At 40.8% G+C, this 17,570-nt stretch overlaps 1 protein-coding gene across 7 annotated transcripts in view; it reads left to right on the top strand.

The window, feature by feature from the left end:
- The window catches only part of LOC124102272 (zinc finger ZZ-type and EF-hand domain-containing protein 1), a gene marked incomplete at its 5' end in the record, with an annotated part of 68,079 nt that overhangs the window by 32,479 nt on the left and 18,030 nt on the right, over nucleotides 1-17,570 (top strand). For 5 of the 7 annotated variants that reach the window (XR_009228108.1, XM_046458502.2, XM_046458501.2 and 2 more), the window contains 11 exon segments: nucleotides 220-381; nucleotides 2,319-2,448; nucleotides 4,286-4,424; nucleotides 6,248-6,413; nucleotides 7,673-7,935; nucleotides 9,130-9,299; nucleotides 11,633-11,783; nucleotides 12,949-13,088; nucleotides 15,756-16,033; nucleotides 16,656-16,830; nucleotides 17,432-17,564. Coding sequence is in view for 6 of the 7 variants with exons in the window: in XM_046458502.2 (XP_046314458.1) it covers nucleotides 220-381; nucleotides 2,319-2,448; nucleotides 4,286-4,424; nucleotides 6,248-6,413; nucleotides 7,673-7,935; nucleotides 9,130-9,299; nucleotides 11,633-11,783; nucleotides 12,949-13,088; nucleotides 15,756-16,033; nucleotides 16,656-16,830; nucleotides 17,432-17,564 (1,907 nt within the window). 7 annotated transcript variants of the gene reach the window in all.

The following is a 17,570-nucleotide window of genomic DNA, read 5'->3' as shown; positions in this document are numbered from 1 at the left end:
TCTACTGTAAAGAAGGCCCTGTAGTAGTCCTGGCAGAATGGAGAACTTACCTTACACCTTTCAGTCTTCTTTTGCTTAATCTTTGGAAGACGTTTGTATGGAATATGAGTGTTTCTGCTTTCCTATTACAGATAAGATACTGACTTGCATTGCCCCTGTTGTCGTTATGTTGGTTATGGACAGCTCTGTTAACTGTCACTTTTGTGGCCTCCCCCTTAGATCCCTGCTGCCTGCCTTATCCTGTGTTCAGACAGCCCTGCTTCATCTGTTGGATATGGGCTGGGAACCCAGTGACCTTGCCTTCTTCGTTGACATTCAGTTACCAGATCTCCTCATGAAAATGTCACAGGAAAATATAAGTGTCCATGACAGTGTGATCAGGTAAGAACACGGTCCTGTATTCCGCAATTCCTAAAGTAGATGATAAGATACAGGGATCATAGCATAAGGGTGAAGGGCATGGGCTCCAAAGCAAGAGTCTGTGTAATATAGATCCTGGGCTTTGCCACACACTGGCTGGGTGACTGTGGGCAAGTTATTTAATCCCTCTGTGCCTCAGTTTCCTCATCTTTAGAGATAAGATGATAACACAATCAGCCTCTATATTAGCCACTATGTTCTAATAAATATAGGGACTTATATAAGGACTTACCTTATAAGAAAAAATAATTTGCAAGTTTGTTTTTTTTTTTTCATTCCATTTTTGACGAATGTCTCTTCAAAGTCCAGGTACACTTACCATTATCTACTTGTGTGTGTGAAAAGAAAGAAGAAAATAGAGTTGGAGGGAGCAGGCTTCAAGAGGGGAGAATGAGGAAGAAATAAATCAGTGAGGCAATTTTTACTCTCAGGAGAGATATTCTGAGAAAAGAAGACACAGCCTTGATCTGCTGCCAGAGAGCAATGAGGGCAGAGAGAGGGAACACAATGCTGGGTGGGCATCAACATGCGGTTTCATCTTCTGTCAGTCTGCCATTATTTCAAGCTTTGTCTGCATCTACATGATACAGTCTTTGGGGGTAGGTCACACCCCTCACACCAATCCTTCCTGGCACTAGCCCAAAGCTATGAAGAATAGACCTAAAATCATTTTGGTGGGATACGTGAATGAATGTATATTTATTTGTTGGTTGGAACATTTTGCATTTGCTATCAAGCAAATCATTTTGTGTTTAAAATACTTGTTGCTAAAACAAACTGAAGGGGCTGGGGATGTGGCTCAAGCGGTAGCGCGCTCGCCTGGCATGCGTGCGGCCCGGGTTCGATCCTCAGCACCACATACAAACAAAGAACAAAGATGTTGTGTCAGCCAAGAACTGAAAAAATAAATATTAAAAAATTCTAAAAAAAAAAAAAAAAAAAAACTGAAATGATGGAAATTTATAGTTTTGAATCTAAAAGGAACCTGCCCATGAGATTATCTACCTGAAATCCTTTATTTAAAATGAGGAGACAGGACAAGGGCAAAATACAGTCTTCCTCAGTATCCTTAAGAGATTGGTTCCAGGACCCCTCACCAATAACAAAATCTGCAGATACCCAAGTCCCTTATATAAAATATAAACTACCCACATCCTCCCATATACTTCGAATTATTTCTAAATTACTTATAATATCCAATATAATATAAATGATACCTAAATAGCTATTAAGTTAAATAGCTATTACATTGCTATAGCTATTTATACATTGTTACACGATGTTACACATTGTTTAGGGAATGATGACAAGAAAAAACTGATTCAGAACAGACACAATTTTTTTTTTCTAATTTTTGATTCAATGATGGTTGAATCTAGGGACATGGAACTCTGGGCTATAGAACCCACAGATACAGAGGGCCTACTCTAATGAATCAAGGCTTTGTAGCAGCTAGTGGTGGAGCCGAAGTCATATGTCCTGACTCCCTTTTTGTGCTGATTCCACTAGGATGTTCTAAGCATGTCCGTATAGAACTTTTTTTTTTTTTAATCACTGTTTTGGCCCAAGAGCCTGGCACATGATTGGTTCACCTCACCCAGGGTAATCTACTCTGAAAGGGGCTTCTCCATTTTTATTAGCATATATCTAGCAAATAGTAGACAAACCCTGCAGTTTTTAAAAGTAATTGACTTTTCTCTTAAAATGTTTAAAATTGCCCACTCTATTAGACCCATAAGTCATGGAGTCTGCTAACTAGCGCTTTCCTTGGATATCCAGAGATGCATGCTCCCTCTTCTTCTTCTCTCCTCCCTTCCTCTCCCTCCCCCCATCTCGGTTTTTTGTTGTTGTTGTTTGTTTTTTTTATGCTTTTTTTTCTCTTTTTGCCCTCCTTTTAGCCAGTGGAGTGAAGAAGATGAGCTTGCTGATGCCAAGCAGAACTCAGAGTGGATGGATGAGTGTCAGGATGGCATGTTTGAGGCCTGGTATGAAAAAATAGCCCAGGAGGATCCAGAGAAGCAGAGGAAAGTAAGACCTCCCAATTAGAGTGATCTGGAGTTTGGAGAGGAGGGTGTGCTTTGGGCCTGCTGGCAGGATTTCTCCTGAGAGGGCATTCTGGACCTTCACATCTGGTATTAACCTGAGAGGCTCTGCATGCTGATGTGACTGTCAGTGGCCCCCTCCCACAGAACTAGACTCAAAAAAGAGTGTCTTACAAGGCTGATGTACTGTGTTAGGTATCAATTCGTTAATTTACAGTGAGAAATAGAATTGTTACAGGACCTGGGTTCTTGTGGCCTTGGGTAGCACATTTTCTTCATGGAGGCAAGCACCAGGGAGGGTTGTCTGATGAGTGAGGAAGCAGCCATCTGTATACTGCAGTCAGAACTGCATGATGCAGATGAGTAAGGCACCTGGCTCAGGTGGCCTATCCATCCACCTCCACATTAGGTGTTAACTTTGTTGCTACCACAGGTGCCAGGCTTCTGCTGCCTCAGAGTCATTCGTATTTTATGCTTGAGTGCCTACTTGTACTGACCACTTTGCTCATGTGGCACTTCTGCGGTGCTTGGAATTTTTCTCTGGGCCCACAATTGAGCCTTGTGACTTTTTCTCTCTTTTATGTTAATACCTTATTTGGAGCCATTCTGTATTTCTCAAATGATGGGCATATTTCCTCTGCTACTACATATCTACTACTATATGTGACTTACATATTTAGTTCCTTCATTTCTAGGCCCTAAAGATAAACTGTACTATAGCCTCCAAATATTTCCAGTAAACAATCTGCTTGCTTATGAAACAGTGCCTTTACTATCTCCCTAAAGTTTTTTTTTTTTAATTTCCTCATTTTTTTGTTGTTGGTGCATTGTAGTTGTACATATTGATGGGATTTGTTGTTACATATTGGTGTAGGCACACAATATAACAATATAATTTGGCCAAAAGTTTGTTTCTTAGCACTTAAAAGAAAATGCACCTTTTGCAGTGTTTCCTGTGTCTGTGAACACTACCAATATCCAGCCAAAAACCCAAACTAAATATTTGGATGCTATTCTTGGCCGTTCCCTTTTACTGAACCCCACATCAAGTTAGTCACCAAGGTTTCTCACTTCTGCCTCTTGAATACCTCTCAAGTCTGCTCACCTTCCCCTACCCAACTTCTTGCTCAGTTCCAGGCCATGTTACCTGTCCATTTGAACAGCTTCTGTTGTCATCATTTTCCCTGGCTTTCGTCTTGCCCTCTTCAATCCCTTGTTTTACTCAGTGATCAGGGGAACTTTCAGAACATTCAAATCTAATTCCATTACTCTCCTACTTAAAAACAGTCAATAGCTCCTTAGGCTAGCATTCAAGTTCCTTGTGGTTTAACCTTTTCAACTTCATCTGGTTATTCCCCCGCCTTCTCTATATTCTACATAAAGGGTTATTGCCAATTTCATAAACCCTTGTCTTGCCGTCTTTTGCTTCCTGTAGAACTTTCTATATCTTTTACTTTTATCTGATATGTCTAACCACATTTACCCGCTCCCAGCTAGTACCTCTTTCTCCCTCAGGTCTCAACTGAGGAATTAATCTCCTTTGGAAAACCTTCCTTGACCCTCCTAATACCCATTGATAGCCATTCTCTATGTTCTGTAAGCCTCCCAAATTTGTATGTGAAAGCACATATCACACGCAGATGGTCATCATCTGCTTGCTTAAAGGATTTCCCAACTAGACACTTAGTTTATTCAGCTTCAAATCCTAGCACCTAGTATAATGCCTGGGTCATCTTGAGTACCTATTGAATGAATGAGTTGGTTAATGAATAGTGGCCACATTAGAAAGTCTCATGGTTAATTGTGTTTATTTCACTTTACAGATGCACATGTTTATTGCTCGCTACTGTGATCTGCTAAATGTGGACATCTCTTGTGATGGGTGTGATGAGATTGCTCCCTGGCATCTCTACCGGTGTCTACAGTGCAGTGACATGGATCTGTGCAAAACTTACTTCCTAGGTAAATTTCAAAGACTAAGTATGTCATATTCAACAGTCATAATTATTCCTATTTTCTGTGATCTGGCCGTCTTTTAAAACCCTCCTTTTACTAAATAGATATACTGCCCATTGGTATCCTCTGACTCTGGCTCTATCTCCCCTGCTCAGTGATCAGGTCCACTGCTCTTATATGACAGCCTTTCATCTCCCACTGTGCTGGGTGGGCACTTAATAAATACTCAGGACCAATGGATATATGTTTAGTTGGGTTTCCAGGAATTTTTTTTTTTCTTTGTGGTACTAGGGATTGAATTCAGGGCACATCGATGCTAGGCAAGTGCTCTACCACTGAGCTACATCCCCAGACCTCAGGAAATAGTTTTTGCTTCTGAATCATGCAGTATTTACAAATAGCAAATCACACACACAAAGAAAACCTTCAAAAAATCTTTAACTCATAGGTACTGAGTGAGGCAAAGCGTATCAACAGAAGTGAACATTGGACTGCTCTGTGTATACATGGTTAGATACAGCTCCTGTTCTGGAAACATTTATAATCTAGCCAGGAGACTGACTGTATCCACAGATGTCTATTCCAATACAAGGGTGTATATGCTGAGTTATCATTGAGTAGTATAGATTTCTTCTGGAAAAGTTAAGAAGTAGCCATGGTGTTGCTGTAGGAAAGGCTTGTGGAAGAAGTAGAATGAGACTTGGTCTTTGAAGAAAAGAACTAGATGAGTCAAAGAAAATTCTAAAGATGGGGTCACCATCAAGGATAGAATAAGCCCAGGAGGAGAGGAGTGAATGCCTGCAGTGAGTTTAGATGGACACACTTGAGTGTCTGTCCAACCAAGTGATAGATTAGGACAGGTGGGACCCCAAGATACCAGGCTAAGAAATTTGAATAGTTTACAGATAATAGGGAAGGTTTACTAAGCATAATATTAACATGATCAGAGATATATAGAGAAAACAGTTCTGTCTGTGTGAGAGTATCCTTTAGAAGTCAGTGGTTATAAGAGTATTAGAGCCTGAACCTGGTTGGTGGCAGCGAGAACAGAAGTGGTCAAATATGAGGAGTATTAAGCAGAATCTACATCAGGACTTAGAGTCCTGCTGGAATTGGAATAGGAAGAGAGCAGAGCAACCAATCTCCCTGTTTTTGAAGTTCTGGGGATTGAACCCTAGGGCACTCTACCGCTGAACTATATCCCTAGCCCTTTTAAAAATGTGTTTGGTTTTTGGCACAGGGTTTTGCTAAGTTGTTTAGGCTGGCCTGGAACTTGTTATCCTCTGCCTCAGAGGCTGAGGCCTCCCAGGTAGCTGAGATTGCAGACGTGCACCACCACACCTGACTAGCCAGTACTTTCCACGTCTATCATCTAAATCTCTACTCTCTAGATCTGAGGTTATGAAGTCTGTTTACATCTGTGGTTCTTGAATGAAAAAGTAAGAGCAAATACTTGATCATTCCTTAGTGTTTTCTGAGGAACATACCTACAGATTCTTCATATTTGTCAGAGGAGAGTCATGGGAGACAGCTCACAAATTGGCATAGATTTGATTCTGCCAAACAACATTCATGATGGGAATTGGTAATTTATTTAATCAGACTGTGGCACTGGAGAAGCAGGGTCAACATTGCTGAGCAATTCTGTACTGGTATTGTCATTCACATGCTCAGAGCCACTGGGGCAGAGTGTCCTGGTCTCCAAAGGATGCCTGCAGCTCCTACCTTCCTGAACAGTAAATTGGGAGCAATTCTAGTACTGAGATTGGTTTGTTAGAACTTCTGGGAGCCCTGTGCCCTATCCACCTAATACTCCTGTTTTTCTCCAGGTGGAGTGAAGCCTGAGGGCCATGGAGATGACCATGAAATGGTCAACATGGAATTTACCTGTGACAACTGCCAGGGTTTGATTATAGGCCGGAGAATGAATTGCAATGTGTGTGATGACTTTGATCTTTGCTATGGATGCTATGCCGCAAAGAAATATTCCTATGGGTAGGTCTCAGGTGACTTAGAGCCATGTAACCTTTTCTTTATTTATTTCTTCACTTAAAGAGAGGGCTTCTTATTGTTTTCTTTTTCTTTTTTTTTTTTTTTTTCAGTGGTACTAGGGATCAAACCCAGGGCCTCACACATGCTAGGCAAGTGCTCTACCATGGAACTATACCCCACAGCCCTCCTTTTATTTTGTGGTACTAGGGATTGAATTCCAGGGGCACTGAACCAATGAGCTACATCCTCAACCCTTTTTATTTTTCAGTTTGAGACAGAGTCTTAGAAAATTGCTTAGGGCCCCGCCAGGTTGCTGAGGGCCTCATCAAGTTGCTGAAGCTGGCCTTGAACTTATGATCCTCTGCCTCAGCCTCCCAAGTTACTGGGATTACAGGAGTGTGCCACCACACCAGGCTAAATAAGGTTTTTATTACAGAAAATTTCAAACATACCCTAAAATAGTGCAGTGAGTTTTCCTATACCCATTGCCCAGATTCAGCAATTAGGAAGATTTTGTTATATGTGTTTAGTTTATTTCTTTTTTTTTCTTTATAAAAACATCTTGAAGCAAATTTGAGACCTTAAATAACTTCTTTCCCATGTACTTTGTCTAAAGATTATAAGTGTTTTCTCACATTACCAAAACACCATGCCTTGCAAAATTCACAAAAGGGACTTCTTAGCCTGTTTTCCACAGGCAGTTCTCTAAAGATTATGAAATCCTGAGCCAGGTATGGTGGCACATGCCTGTAATCCCAGCAGCTCAGGAAGCTGAGGCAGGAAGATCATGGTTTGAAGCAATTTTAGAGAGGCCCTTTGCAATTTACTAAAATCCTGTCTCAAAAAAAAAAAAAATAGGGGGCTGGGGATGTGGCTCAAGCAGTAGTGCGCTCGCCTGGCATGCGGGTGGCCTGGGTTCAATCCTCAGCACCACACACAAACAAAGATGTTGTGTCCGCCGAAAATAAATATTAAAAAAAAATTTCTCTCTCTAAAAAAAAAAAAAAAAAAATGGGCTAGGGATGTGGCTCAGTGCTTAAGTGCCACTGGGTTTAATCCCTGATATCCCACCCAAAAAATTACAAAATTCTGTAATGTAATGTTATGTTCTATGTTTGTGTTTGTTCATTTTTCTTGTCTTTAACCTTTGAATAACTACAGCCTAGAGGTGACTAATCCCAGAAGCAACTAAACACATGCCCTGGGCCTCTCTTTGGAGCTTCATAAACTCTATAGGCCTTACATATATCTTGCCTTTGCAGCCATTTGCCTACCCACAGCATCACAGCCCACCCCATGGTGACCATTCGGATCAGTGACCGGCAGAGGCTCATCCAGCCTTACATCCACAACTACTCCTGGCTGCTCTTTGCCGCCCTGGCTCTCTATAGTGCACACCTGGCCAGCACAGAGGTTGTAGATGGGGAGAGACTGGACCCCCAGGCCCACAGCAATGCCATCATCCTGCGGAGCCAGTGCATGCAGCTTGTCGGCGACTGTCTGATGAAGGCTCACCAGGGGAAAGGTGACTATTCATCATGCCCAGAAACCAGGACCAACCCTCAGACTGCTCGACCCAGAGGTAGAAGAGTCCAGTATTCCACACGAGGGGCTCACCTGGTGTGGTACTCAAGTCCACAGATTCAGTTGAGAGAAATGATAGCATTCAAGTGGCATTTAGTTTCTCTAAAATATTTACATGAAGATATAAGAAAGTATTAATAATTAAAACTCTAATTATTAAACTGTAATTGGATTATTTAGTATTTTGATCTACTAAATTTCATGAGGAAGTCTAGATTATTTTTAACATGAAGTACAAATCTATTTCCATGTAACTATTCTAGATGAGAGATATTTATAAGTAAAATAGTTGATCTGACTTCACCAAGGATGTTAGGAATAAAGTAAATATTTAGCTGGGCACGGTGGCGCACGCCTGTAATCTCAGCAGCTTGGGAGACTGAGACAGGAGGATTGCGAGTTCAAAGCCAGCCTCAGCAACAGGTGAGGCACTAAGTAACTCAGTGAGACCCTGTCTCTAAATAAATACAAAATAGGGCTGGGGATGTGACTCAGTGGTTGAATGCCCCTAAGTTCAATCCTTGGTATGCCCACCAAAAAGAAAAAGAAAAAAGAAAAATGTTTAACTTCTGAGAAATTCACATTTCTCTCTGATAATGAACTCCCCATTCTGGTTATTTTAGAGAATCAGACCTACATTAGATAGCAATGGGTAATATCAGTGCATCAGAACAAGTTTTTTTTTTTTTTCAGTTGTAGATGAACACAGTACCTTTATTTTATTTATTTTTATGTGGTGCTAAGTATCAATCCCAGTGCCTCACACATGTGAGGCAAGCACTCCACCACTGAGCTGTAACCCAAGCCTACATCAGAGCAAGTTTTTATCTGCCAATTGGAATTTAGAAATCTAGTTAGTGGCACATCTATGAAAGTATAATATTTTTAATTTTTGAAACAGACAATCCTGTTGTATCTTCTGTGTTTTCTTGATAATAAAATGTCCAGACTTTCACCTTCTGAAGTCAGGAACTAAATAGATGTAGATAGCCAGGGATGTTTTTATTAAGTTCTCCTGATTTTGGTTTGTGTAGACCTCAGCCATCTGTTTCTATGCAGTGATAAGTGATTTGAGTCTTTTGCATGAAATAATCTTTGTTATAAACTTTTAACTATTCTCTTTCTTCCCTTATAGGTCTTAAAGCTCTCGCTCTTCTTGGTATATTGCCAGATGGTGACTCTACGCCAGAAAACCAATCCCTCCCACTTAGCGTACCTACCCGCACATCAGAGGAACAGCTAGAGAAGAAAGTGGTCCAGCCTGCTGAGGAGCCGGCAGAGGCAGGCTCTTTTGTGCACTGCAATGTAAATAGCACTTCTCTATGCAGAGTCATAGTTGAGCTCTGAGAGCCATTCACATGATGAAGCAGAGCTAAAATGTTAAAAGTACAGATCCTCGCTAGATCGGGCTGCTGGGTTCACATCCCTGCTCTGTCAGATCTTGGTCATATTACTACAATCTCTGCCTCCATTTTCTCATTTGTAAAATGGGGATGATAATAGCAATACCTATGACATATGGTTGTTGTGAGGAGTTATCTTATACACTTTGAAATAATATGTAAGTGATTAGAACGTGTGCATGGTAAGTTCCATGTCATTGTTAACTATTCCTATTATCTGCCTCCTGGTGGTTTTCCTAATGACTGAACAAGATATGCAACTAAAGAAGTTCTTAGTCCTTGGTAAGCATTGTATATGTGTAGGTATTTTTATGTTCAATCAACAAATAGTTGATACCAAAATCTTACTATTTAGCAAGTAGACACCATAAGTTTATATGTAGTTGCATAGACAGAAAAGCCTTTCTGGGTCCAGGTATTACCTGTGATAGTGACACTTAAAAGGACTGTCTGATGAATATAAAATAATTTTTATTTAATATTTAAGGTAAGGACCTTTAAGACAAAGATTATGTTTAAGATAAACATTAAAATCATTCACCAGAACTTTGGAATTACATTGTCTTCACACAGTGGCACGTGGTACAGGGAGCACATTGAGATCTTTCAGTAAGGCAAGTACCTCTCAGAGTCACAGTTGTCTCTTAAAATGGTCTGTATCCATTCTCAGGAGGTTAGGACTGATGTCAGCTAACAGTATCCAGAAAGGGGGAAGCATAAGTTAGCTCCCACTGGGAGAGGACATACCTTCCCCTGTATGTTTGGTGTTACATGACACTTCACTTTTGGCTGCAGAGAGGCAATCAAATTTGGATTTCCCAAACTAAGAGCTGAGCTGCCTCTACCACACACTGAAGTCTTCCCACATCACTTAGATACCTCATATAAGTCTGCGTGACAATGGGGGAAAGACCCTAAGGTCCTGATGCACACGCATTCATTTTCTGACCCCTGCTCAGAAAATGCAGACTGAGGGCTGTCATCTTGCATGTTGGGCAGCTCACCCTCAGATTCCTAATCCCAGAAGTTTCCCAGCTTCAGCAAGAGCCCCCTTAACAAGTCTCATTGCCAGATGAGATTCTCAAAAGGGCAACAGAGGTATGCTTGTTCATTTGTTAAAATAGAGAACAACTAATACCAGAATGTGTTAAAGAGGGTGCAAGTATGTGGTTTAGAAATGGTGTCTGGTTTGTTTGTTCAAATTATATCTGTTGTGATTTTTTTTTTTTTTTTTTTTAATGCTGGGTATCAAACCCAGGCCCTTGTGCATGCAAGGCAAGCATTCTACCAAATGAGCTATATTCCCAGCCCTGACCAAGTGGTATATGCAATAGATTTATCAACACCTACCGTATTAACACAAAGTAGATTTTATAGAAAACTGATAGATACATAGCCCACAACTCTGTCCCACAGCCTAAGAATGCTAATTTCTAAATTTTTGTTTTGTTTTGTACTGGGGATTCAACCCAGGGGCACTTTTCCACTAAAATGCATCCCCAGCCCTTTTTTAAAAAAAATTTTTGAGACAGGGTCTCACTAAGTTGCTTAGGGTCTTGCTAAGTTACTGAGGCTGGCCTTAAACTTGCTATCCTCCTGCCTGAACCTCTCAAATTGCTGAAATTATAAAGGTGCATCAACATGCCCAGAAGTAACTCTCCCCCCAACACCACTGCCCTGTGGTACTGAGCTACATCCCCCCACCATTCCAAATACCAATTTCTATATCAATAAAATGTCTACATCAGTGGAATGGAAACAGTATCATGCTTCTAGGCTTTAGATTTGGTATAGTCATATTTTCATAATAATATGAAATCTAAACTTTTTTCCTAATGATAAAAATTTGCTTTTCTATTGAAAAAGAACATACATCGCATACATCAAACATAGTCACCATGGTATACTAGAAGGAAATGGATAACTTTTTCTTTTTCCCAAGGGAAGAACTTTCCATACCTGGCTAAACAGAATGTATTAAAGATCTGGAATAGAGCCATTGCTTATGTGACTACAAGGTCTAACAGGGGCATTTGGAAGATGTTTGGAGGAATGTGACACAATGATTACTATCTTAATGAATCATAGATGTATTTAAAAAATGAGTGGCATTTTTAATAATGAATTCAGAAGTTTTTTAATTTATTAAAACTAATGATAAAATTGTACTATAAATAGGATAAATTTTTGTTATTAAAAACCTTAGTTCTTATACACACACCATCATGTTTTTAGGGAAGGAGAGCTGCAGACAAGGAAATCAGACCTTTGGATTACAAGCAGAGAAGTAAGGCAAATGCAGGTATCTTGTTCATGAAGGATCATTCAGGCCAGACCCACACTCCAAATGTACCTGCAGATGCTCACATACCTCCAGGACTTCCAGGTAAAGAATATCTGGCCAGTACCTTATCTCTTTCATCTTCAAATGTACTCTAGCCTGAGCTTGTTGGTTTTACACAATTTTTGAAGTCACCTTTCATTCACTTTGACTGCTTTCCCACCTTATTTATTTCCTGTATTTATTGAGTGTCTCCCATGTGCCAAGCACTATGCTAGACCCTGGGGAGAACAGAGACTGACTCAGAGAGACACACAGAGCCTCCCTCCCTCCCACCTCCCCATTCCACCCCCACTTCCCTGCTGAAGCTCATAGCCTAGGAGAACTTAAGACAGAGGTGTAGGTAAGTGTCATAAGGGACCTTGATATATGAGGATCTGTGGTAGGGATCAACATTCAGGGCAGAAAGTACACCATGAGCAAAGACCCTGAAGTAGGAAAATCCCGGAACAATATAGAGGAGAAGTCCCTCTTGGCAGGTGTGTAGATATGGGATACAAGATAAAATGAGACCTCTTCAGTGGGGTTCCTCTGCAAAGGCTTTAGCTGCTTGCCTAGGGATTCCAGGCTTCTCAGCCTGCCTAAGGAATGCAATGGCAAGGCGAGAGCCAGGTTGTTAGAGAATTCATGCATGATGCTGTGGCTGAAGAGATCAGAAGCAAGCCTCAGCCTCCTTCTTACTGCAGCCCCTGGTGGAAGATCTGTTCCTTCAGCCCTCTGTGTGGAGGTGGGACTGAGCACCTGGCATTCTGCCTCATATATGGAACCAGCTCTCAGAAGGGGCTGACACTCCACATCCATCCAGGCCATCAAAGTCCTCTGGAGTTGGATTCCCCTGAGGACCAGCATGCTGGTTCATAGGCAGCAAGTATTGTCAACTACCTACCATGCTCCAGAGACATTTCTAGGTGCCCGGGTACAATACTGAAAGAGATAAAAATCAGTAGGGCAGACAATAAATATGAAATGTTAAATGATAAAATGTTAGCATCTAATTTAAGAGCAGAGTCAGAAGAATGGGGAGGTGTGAGAGGGTAACTGCCCATTCCATAGGGAGCAGGCAGGCTTCCTTGAGAAGAGGACATCTTAAAAATGTGCTCAGCAATAGTTTTTTAAAGTTCCAGCATTACTCTGGAACAGGATAGCACAGTGATTTACTTGGCATGTATAGAATGTGGCAAAATCTGAAAGTTGGCATTTTACAACACAGATGCTGAAAATTCAGAAGTGTCACCTCAGGAGCCAATAGAGGAAAAGGCAGTTACTCCCAACCCTGAGCAGGTGTTCGCTGAGTGTTCCCAGAAGAGGATTTTGGGATTACTAGCAGCCATGTTACCTCCCCTAAAGTCGGTAAGAGACAGGCAGCATTTCTTTGTAAAGGGGGTAATGTCATACTCAGAAAAAAAAAAAAATGTTGTTATACTAGATGCTGAAGCAGACTGTTAATAATAGTCATCTGTGTACCCCTGAGGGAGGAATTTTCAATTAAAATTATTTTCTTCATTGAGTCCCCACTACATTTTGTATGTATGTATGTTTATACGTGTGTGTGTGTGTGTAGTATATATTACAGTTTACTGGCTTTATTATAATCATTTTTCTATTATTTTATTTTGAAAAATTTTAAGCTAAGAAAAATTTGAAAGAATGAATGAAAATCTATATAGATTTACTAGTTGTGAATTTATCTCTGCATATTTACATATTGCTTATATTTTTTTCCAAGTTTTGAAAATAACTTGAAATGATCACTGACACTTCAGCATGTGTCTCCTAAAAAGACAATCTTCTATATAACTACAGTGTCATCATCATATTTTAAAATTTTAACATTGATAGAGTAGTTTTATCTTATATAGAGGCTATATACAGATTTTTCTAAAATATTCCTTCAAGCAATTTTTTTAAAAAATCAGAATCCACTGAAGAATTGCATTGCATTTACATGGCATACTTATTAGTCTCTTTTAATCGATTTTTCTCTCCTTTTTGTTTGTTGTTTGTTTTGATAACTTAATCCCAAAGTCTTCAAAGAGTCTAGACAGTTCAGATATGTCTTCATTATTTTTTATAATTTTCTGGACTCTGCATATTTTTCTTTTTAAAAAAAAAATTGTAGTTGTAGATGGACAGCATGCATTTATTTTATTTGTTTATTTTTTTATGCAGTGCTAAGGATCGAACCCAGTGCCTCCATGTGCTAGGCAAGCATTCTGCCACTAAGCTACAGCCCCAGCCCCATAATGAAGTTCTTTTTGAACTTCAGAATAATTTTTTACCAAGGATTCAGCTAGCACTTTCATTGAATTTACATATTAATTTAGGAATTACTGACATCTTTATAAGAGTCTCCTTTTTTTGGTGGGAGGGGGGTTGAACAGAGAGGAATTGGACAGAACATTGATGAAACAGAATTTCTCAAGTCTGCAGAGTTTTGGGGAAAGGAGGTGTCCCCAGTACCAAAGATTTGGTCCTCAGATCTTTTGATCCAAGGGCCTTTTTTAGTGTTTGCTGGGAGATGCTCAGACTTAGCAATAATTTTTGCTTGAGAGTTGAAAATGATTAACGAATCAGTCACAGTTCACAGGGGCATGTGTCTGACATGAAAAGCCATGTGTTCCTTTTGGTATATAAATGTACAGGGATAAAGAATGAGTCATAAATTCATACTGATCCCTGCAATTATCATCATAAACCACAGGTTCATTCTAGTTTTTTCCTTTTTTGTCTTTATAACTCCTGTCTTTAACAGTGAGATCCGAGATCCCATTATCATTTATATGATTACTTATTTGATCAACCTCCCAGCTGCCATTCTTCTTCTTTCAGAGGTGTCCTTGTCTCCCTCTAGACTCTTGACACTCTGCCCTGTGCCTCTACTGGTGAATACTTCCTTTCCGTGCCTGGGGCTATCCTGATGTCAGGGTACCCCCTTGCATTGAGGCCACCCTCACCCACAGCAGGCTGTTACTCAGCACAACATTCTCCTTAGGCTTCATGAAAATGCATGCCAGGCTAAACTCCCCACATGGACGCCCTCACCCCTCCACATGTGCTCAGACACTCACTTCAGGCTGCACTGCCACACTGATGCCCCCATTCAGAGCTCAACTCTTGACTCTTGAGCGTGATTCCTGGGAATGCCTTCCTCAACCCATTTGTACTCTGCTGTTCCTGATATGGAAACTCTTTGCCCCATGCTTGGGCTCTGACTGCAGCCCACACCAGCCCAGTCCTTATCTAGATGCCTTCTTCATTCTTGGACACCAGTAACCCCACAGGCTGCCCCTTCAAGGGCATGCCTTCTTGAGAATCATTTTTTATTTCTGAGAACATTTTTTGTTGTTGTTCTTCGGTGCTTTGTTTTCATATTATACACATAGTGCCCTCTTGAATCACACTGTAGATAACAACTCACACCGTGCTCCCTCTTGGTATATAAACCTAGCGAGAGAGAGAATGAATCATAAATTCATTCCAATCCCTGTAATTATCATTGTAAACCACAGGCTCTTTATCTAAATGGTATTTATAATGAAGAATTGGAAACAAAGTAAGTTAATGGGCAGTATTTAAAGAAAGAAAAATAACTTTAAAATTGCTAATTTGTTTTACATGTGTTACATGTTAATGTACTTAGAAAAAGGTTGAAAGGCTATTCATTAATCCGTTAATAGCTGTTATCTCCTGGACATTGGTGAAGGGGCAGATTATGGAAAGCATTAATTTTTGTGTATTTCTGAGTTATTTAATTATTTTACAATGGACATATCAGGAGGGGAAAACATCCAAACATTTAAGTTTACTTTTTAGGGTAAAGGAATTGGAAAGTAGGACCATAAGATGATACTCAAGAATATTTATTTTGCAATTGATCATACACGTGCCATTTATGAAAGCCACTGCATAATTCTTTTGGCACTAGGCCAGTTGTAAATAATACTCAAAGGGGATGAAGAGTTTAGCTGGTCTGGTTGCGTGGATCCTCTACTGAAGAGCTCTCCCCTCTCTTGGCAGGGTCCCACAGTTCCCCTGATAGACCTGGAGCATGTCCTCCCACTCATGTTTCAGGTTGTCATCTCCAATGCAGGCCACCTGAATGAAACCTACCACCTCACCCTGGGTCTTCTTGGCCAGTTAATCGTCCGTCTTTTACCAGCAGAGGTAGATGCCGCAGTGATCAAGGTTCTCTCAGCCAAACACAACCTGTTTGCTGCAGGGGACAGTGCCATTGTGCCAGATGGCTGGAAGACCACCCACCTACTCTTTAGCCTGGGAGCTGTATGTCTAGACAGGTAACCTTGGTTCTCACTCACCCGCCACCCCCACACCACTCACTGTGGTGTCCATTTAGGTCAGAGGACTGACTGGTGATACATTTTAGGTGCTACAGTGCTGTTGTCTGAGAATTTCCTTTGGCCATAGAATTGGTTTAATGGAAATGCTGTCATTCCACATTAAACGGCTGAGCCTCAGCACTGCCTGCTGATTTAACACTCTGATGATTCATATTCTGGTGTATTTTTCCCTGAGAGCATTAAATGTAGGTCTTGGGGTTAAAAATCTATTTCCTATGAAAGGAACATAACCACAATACCAAATTTGGAAAACAGAAATGAAGAAAAAAAGTCAGCCTAATTTGCACCATATTAATACATCAGCTATTTTAGTGTATTTACTCCTGAGCCATTTTTCTGTGTGTAAATGTGAGTGTGCATGTGTGCATATGCACAGGTGACTTTTTATAGAGATTTTTGAAACCATGCTTGTAGGCTACCAACCAGCATCATTCTGTAGTTTTAAAACTAATTAATGAGTAGCCCTTTGCCTCTGGGTCTGCCTTGGAGTATAGTGAGCTGTAACCAGTTGAGTTTGGAGCCTTGTGCTCTGCCACCTAATGGAGCTCTTGCCTTCCAGCCGGGTGGGCCTAGACTGGGCATGCTCCATGGCCGAGATCCTGCGGTCACTCAACAGTGCCCCTCTGTGGCGAGACGTCATTGCCACCTTCACAGACCACTGCATCAAGCAGCTGCCTTTCCAGCTGAAGCACACCAATATCTTCACCCTGCTGGTGCTGGTTGGCTTCCCTCAGGTACAGCAATCAAAGGTCTGCTCACCCCCTCCAGTCCTCATCATGCTTATCAAAGACTTTGTGACATATATACATACTGGTATACTTTTTCAAGATTGTGGGGTGGGGTGGTTTGTTCAACTTGCTTTTTTTCTTTGTGTGTGTGTGTGTGTGTGTGTGTGTGTGTGTGTTTTCTGGTGGTGCAAGGGATTGACCCCAGGGCCTCACACTTTCAGCTTGCATTTTTAAGTTTACCCATTCGATTCATTTTACTAACTGGTAATTGGCTTTGAGTAATGAATAACTGTAATGTATTAAATTACAAAGAACGTCAAAAATTGTCTTTCCCTCTGGCATTTATCTTGATCTCATTTCTAATCTTCATGTCTCTCAACTGACTGAGACAAAGAGGGCTATAAAAATATGGCATGTCTGCAGGGGCAAATCAATTCTGTGCTAGGTGTGTGCGACATCCTTTGGACTTAGAGATGAAAAGAGCCCTATCCTTAAGTGCTTGTTGAAGTCTGAGGCACAAGAAAAAGGCCCGAATTTGTCCGTGAATACTCTTTCCTGTCTCAGTGTGCTGTTGAGTTGCCTTTTCTGTCTCTCTCTCATGTTTTAGGTTCTTTGTGTGGGGACCCGCTGTGTTTATATGGATAATGCCAATGAGCCCCATAATGTGATCATCTTGAAGCACTTTACTGAGAAGAACAGGGCTGTGATTGTGGATGTCAAAACTCGGAAAAGGAAAACAGGTTTTC

This window comes from Marmota monax, unplaced genomic scaffold, assembly GCF_021218885.2.
Source record: "Marmota monax isolate L192 unplaced genomic scaffold, Marmota_monax_Labrador192_F-V1.1 WCK01_AAM20220418_F8-fsc00949, whole genome shotgun sequence".
Lineage (NCBI taxonomy): Eukaryota > Metazoa > Chordata > Mammalia > Rodentia > Sciuridae > Marmota > Marmota monax.
Note: the sequence above shows the minus strand (reverse complement) of the source record. Positions and strands in the feature narration are given on the sequence as shown.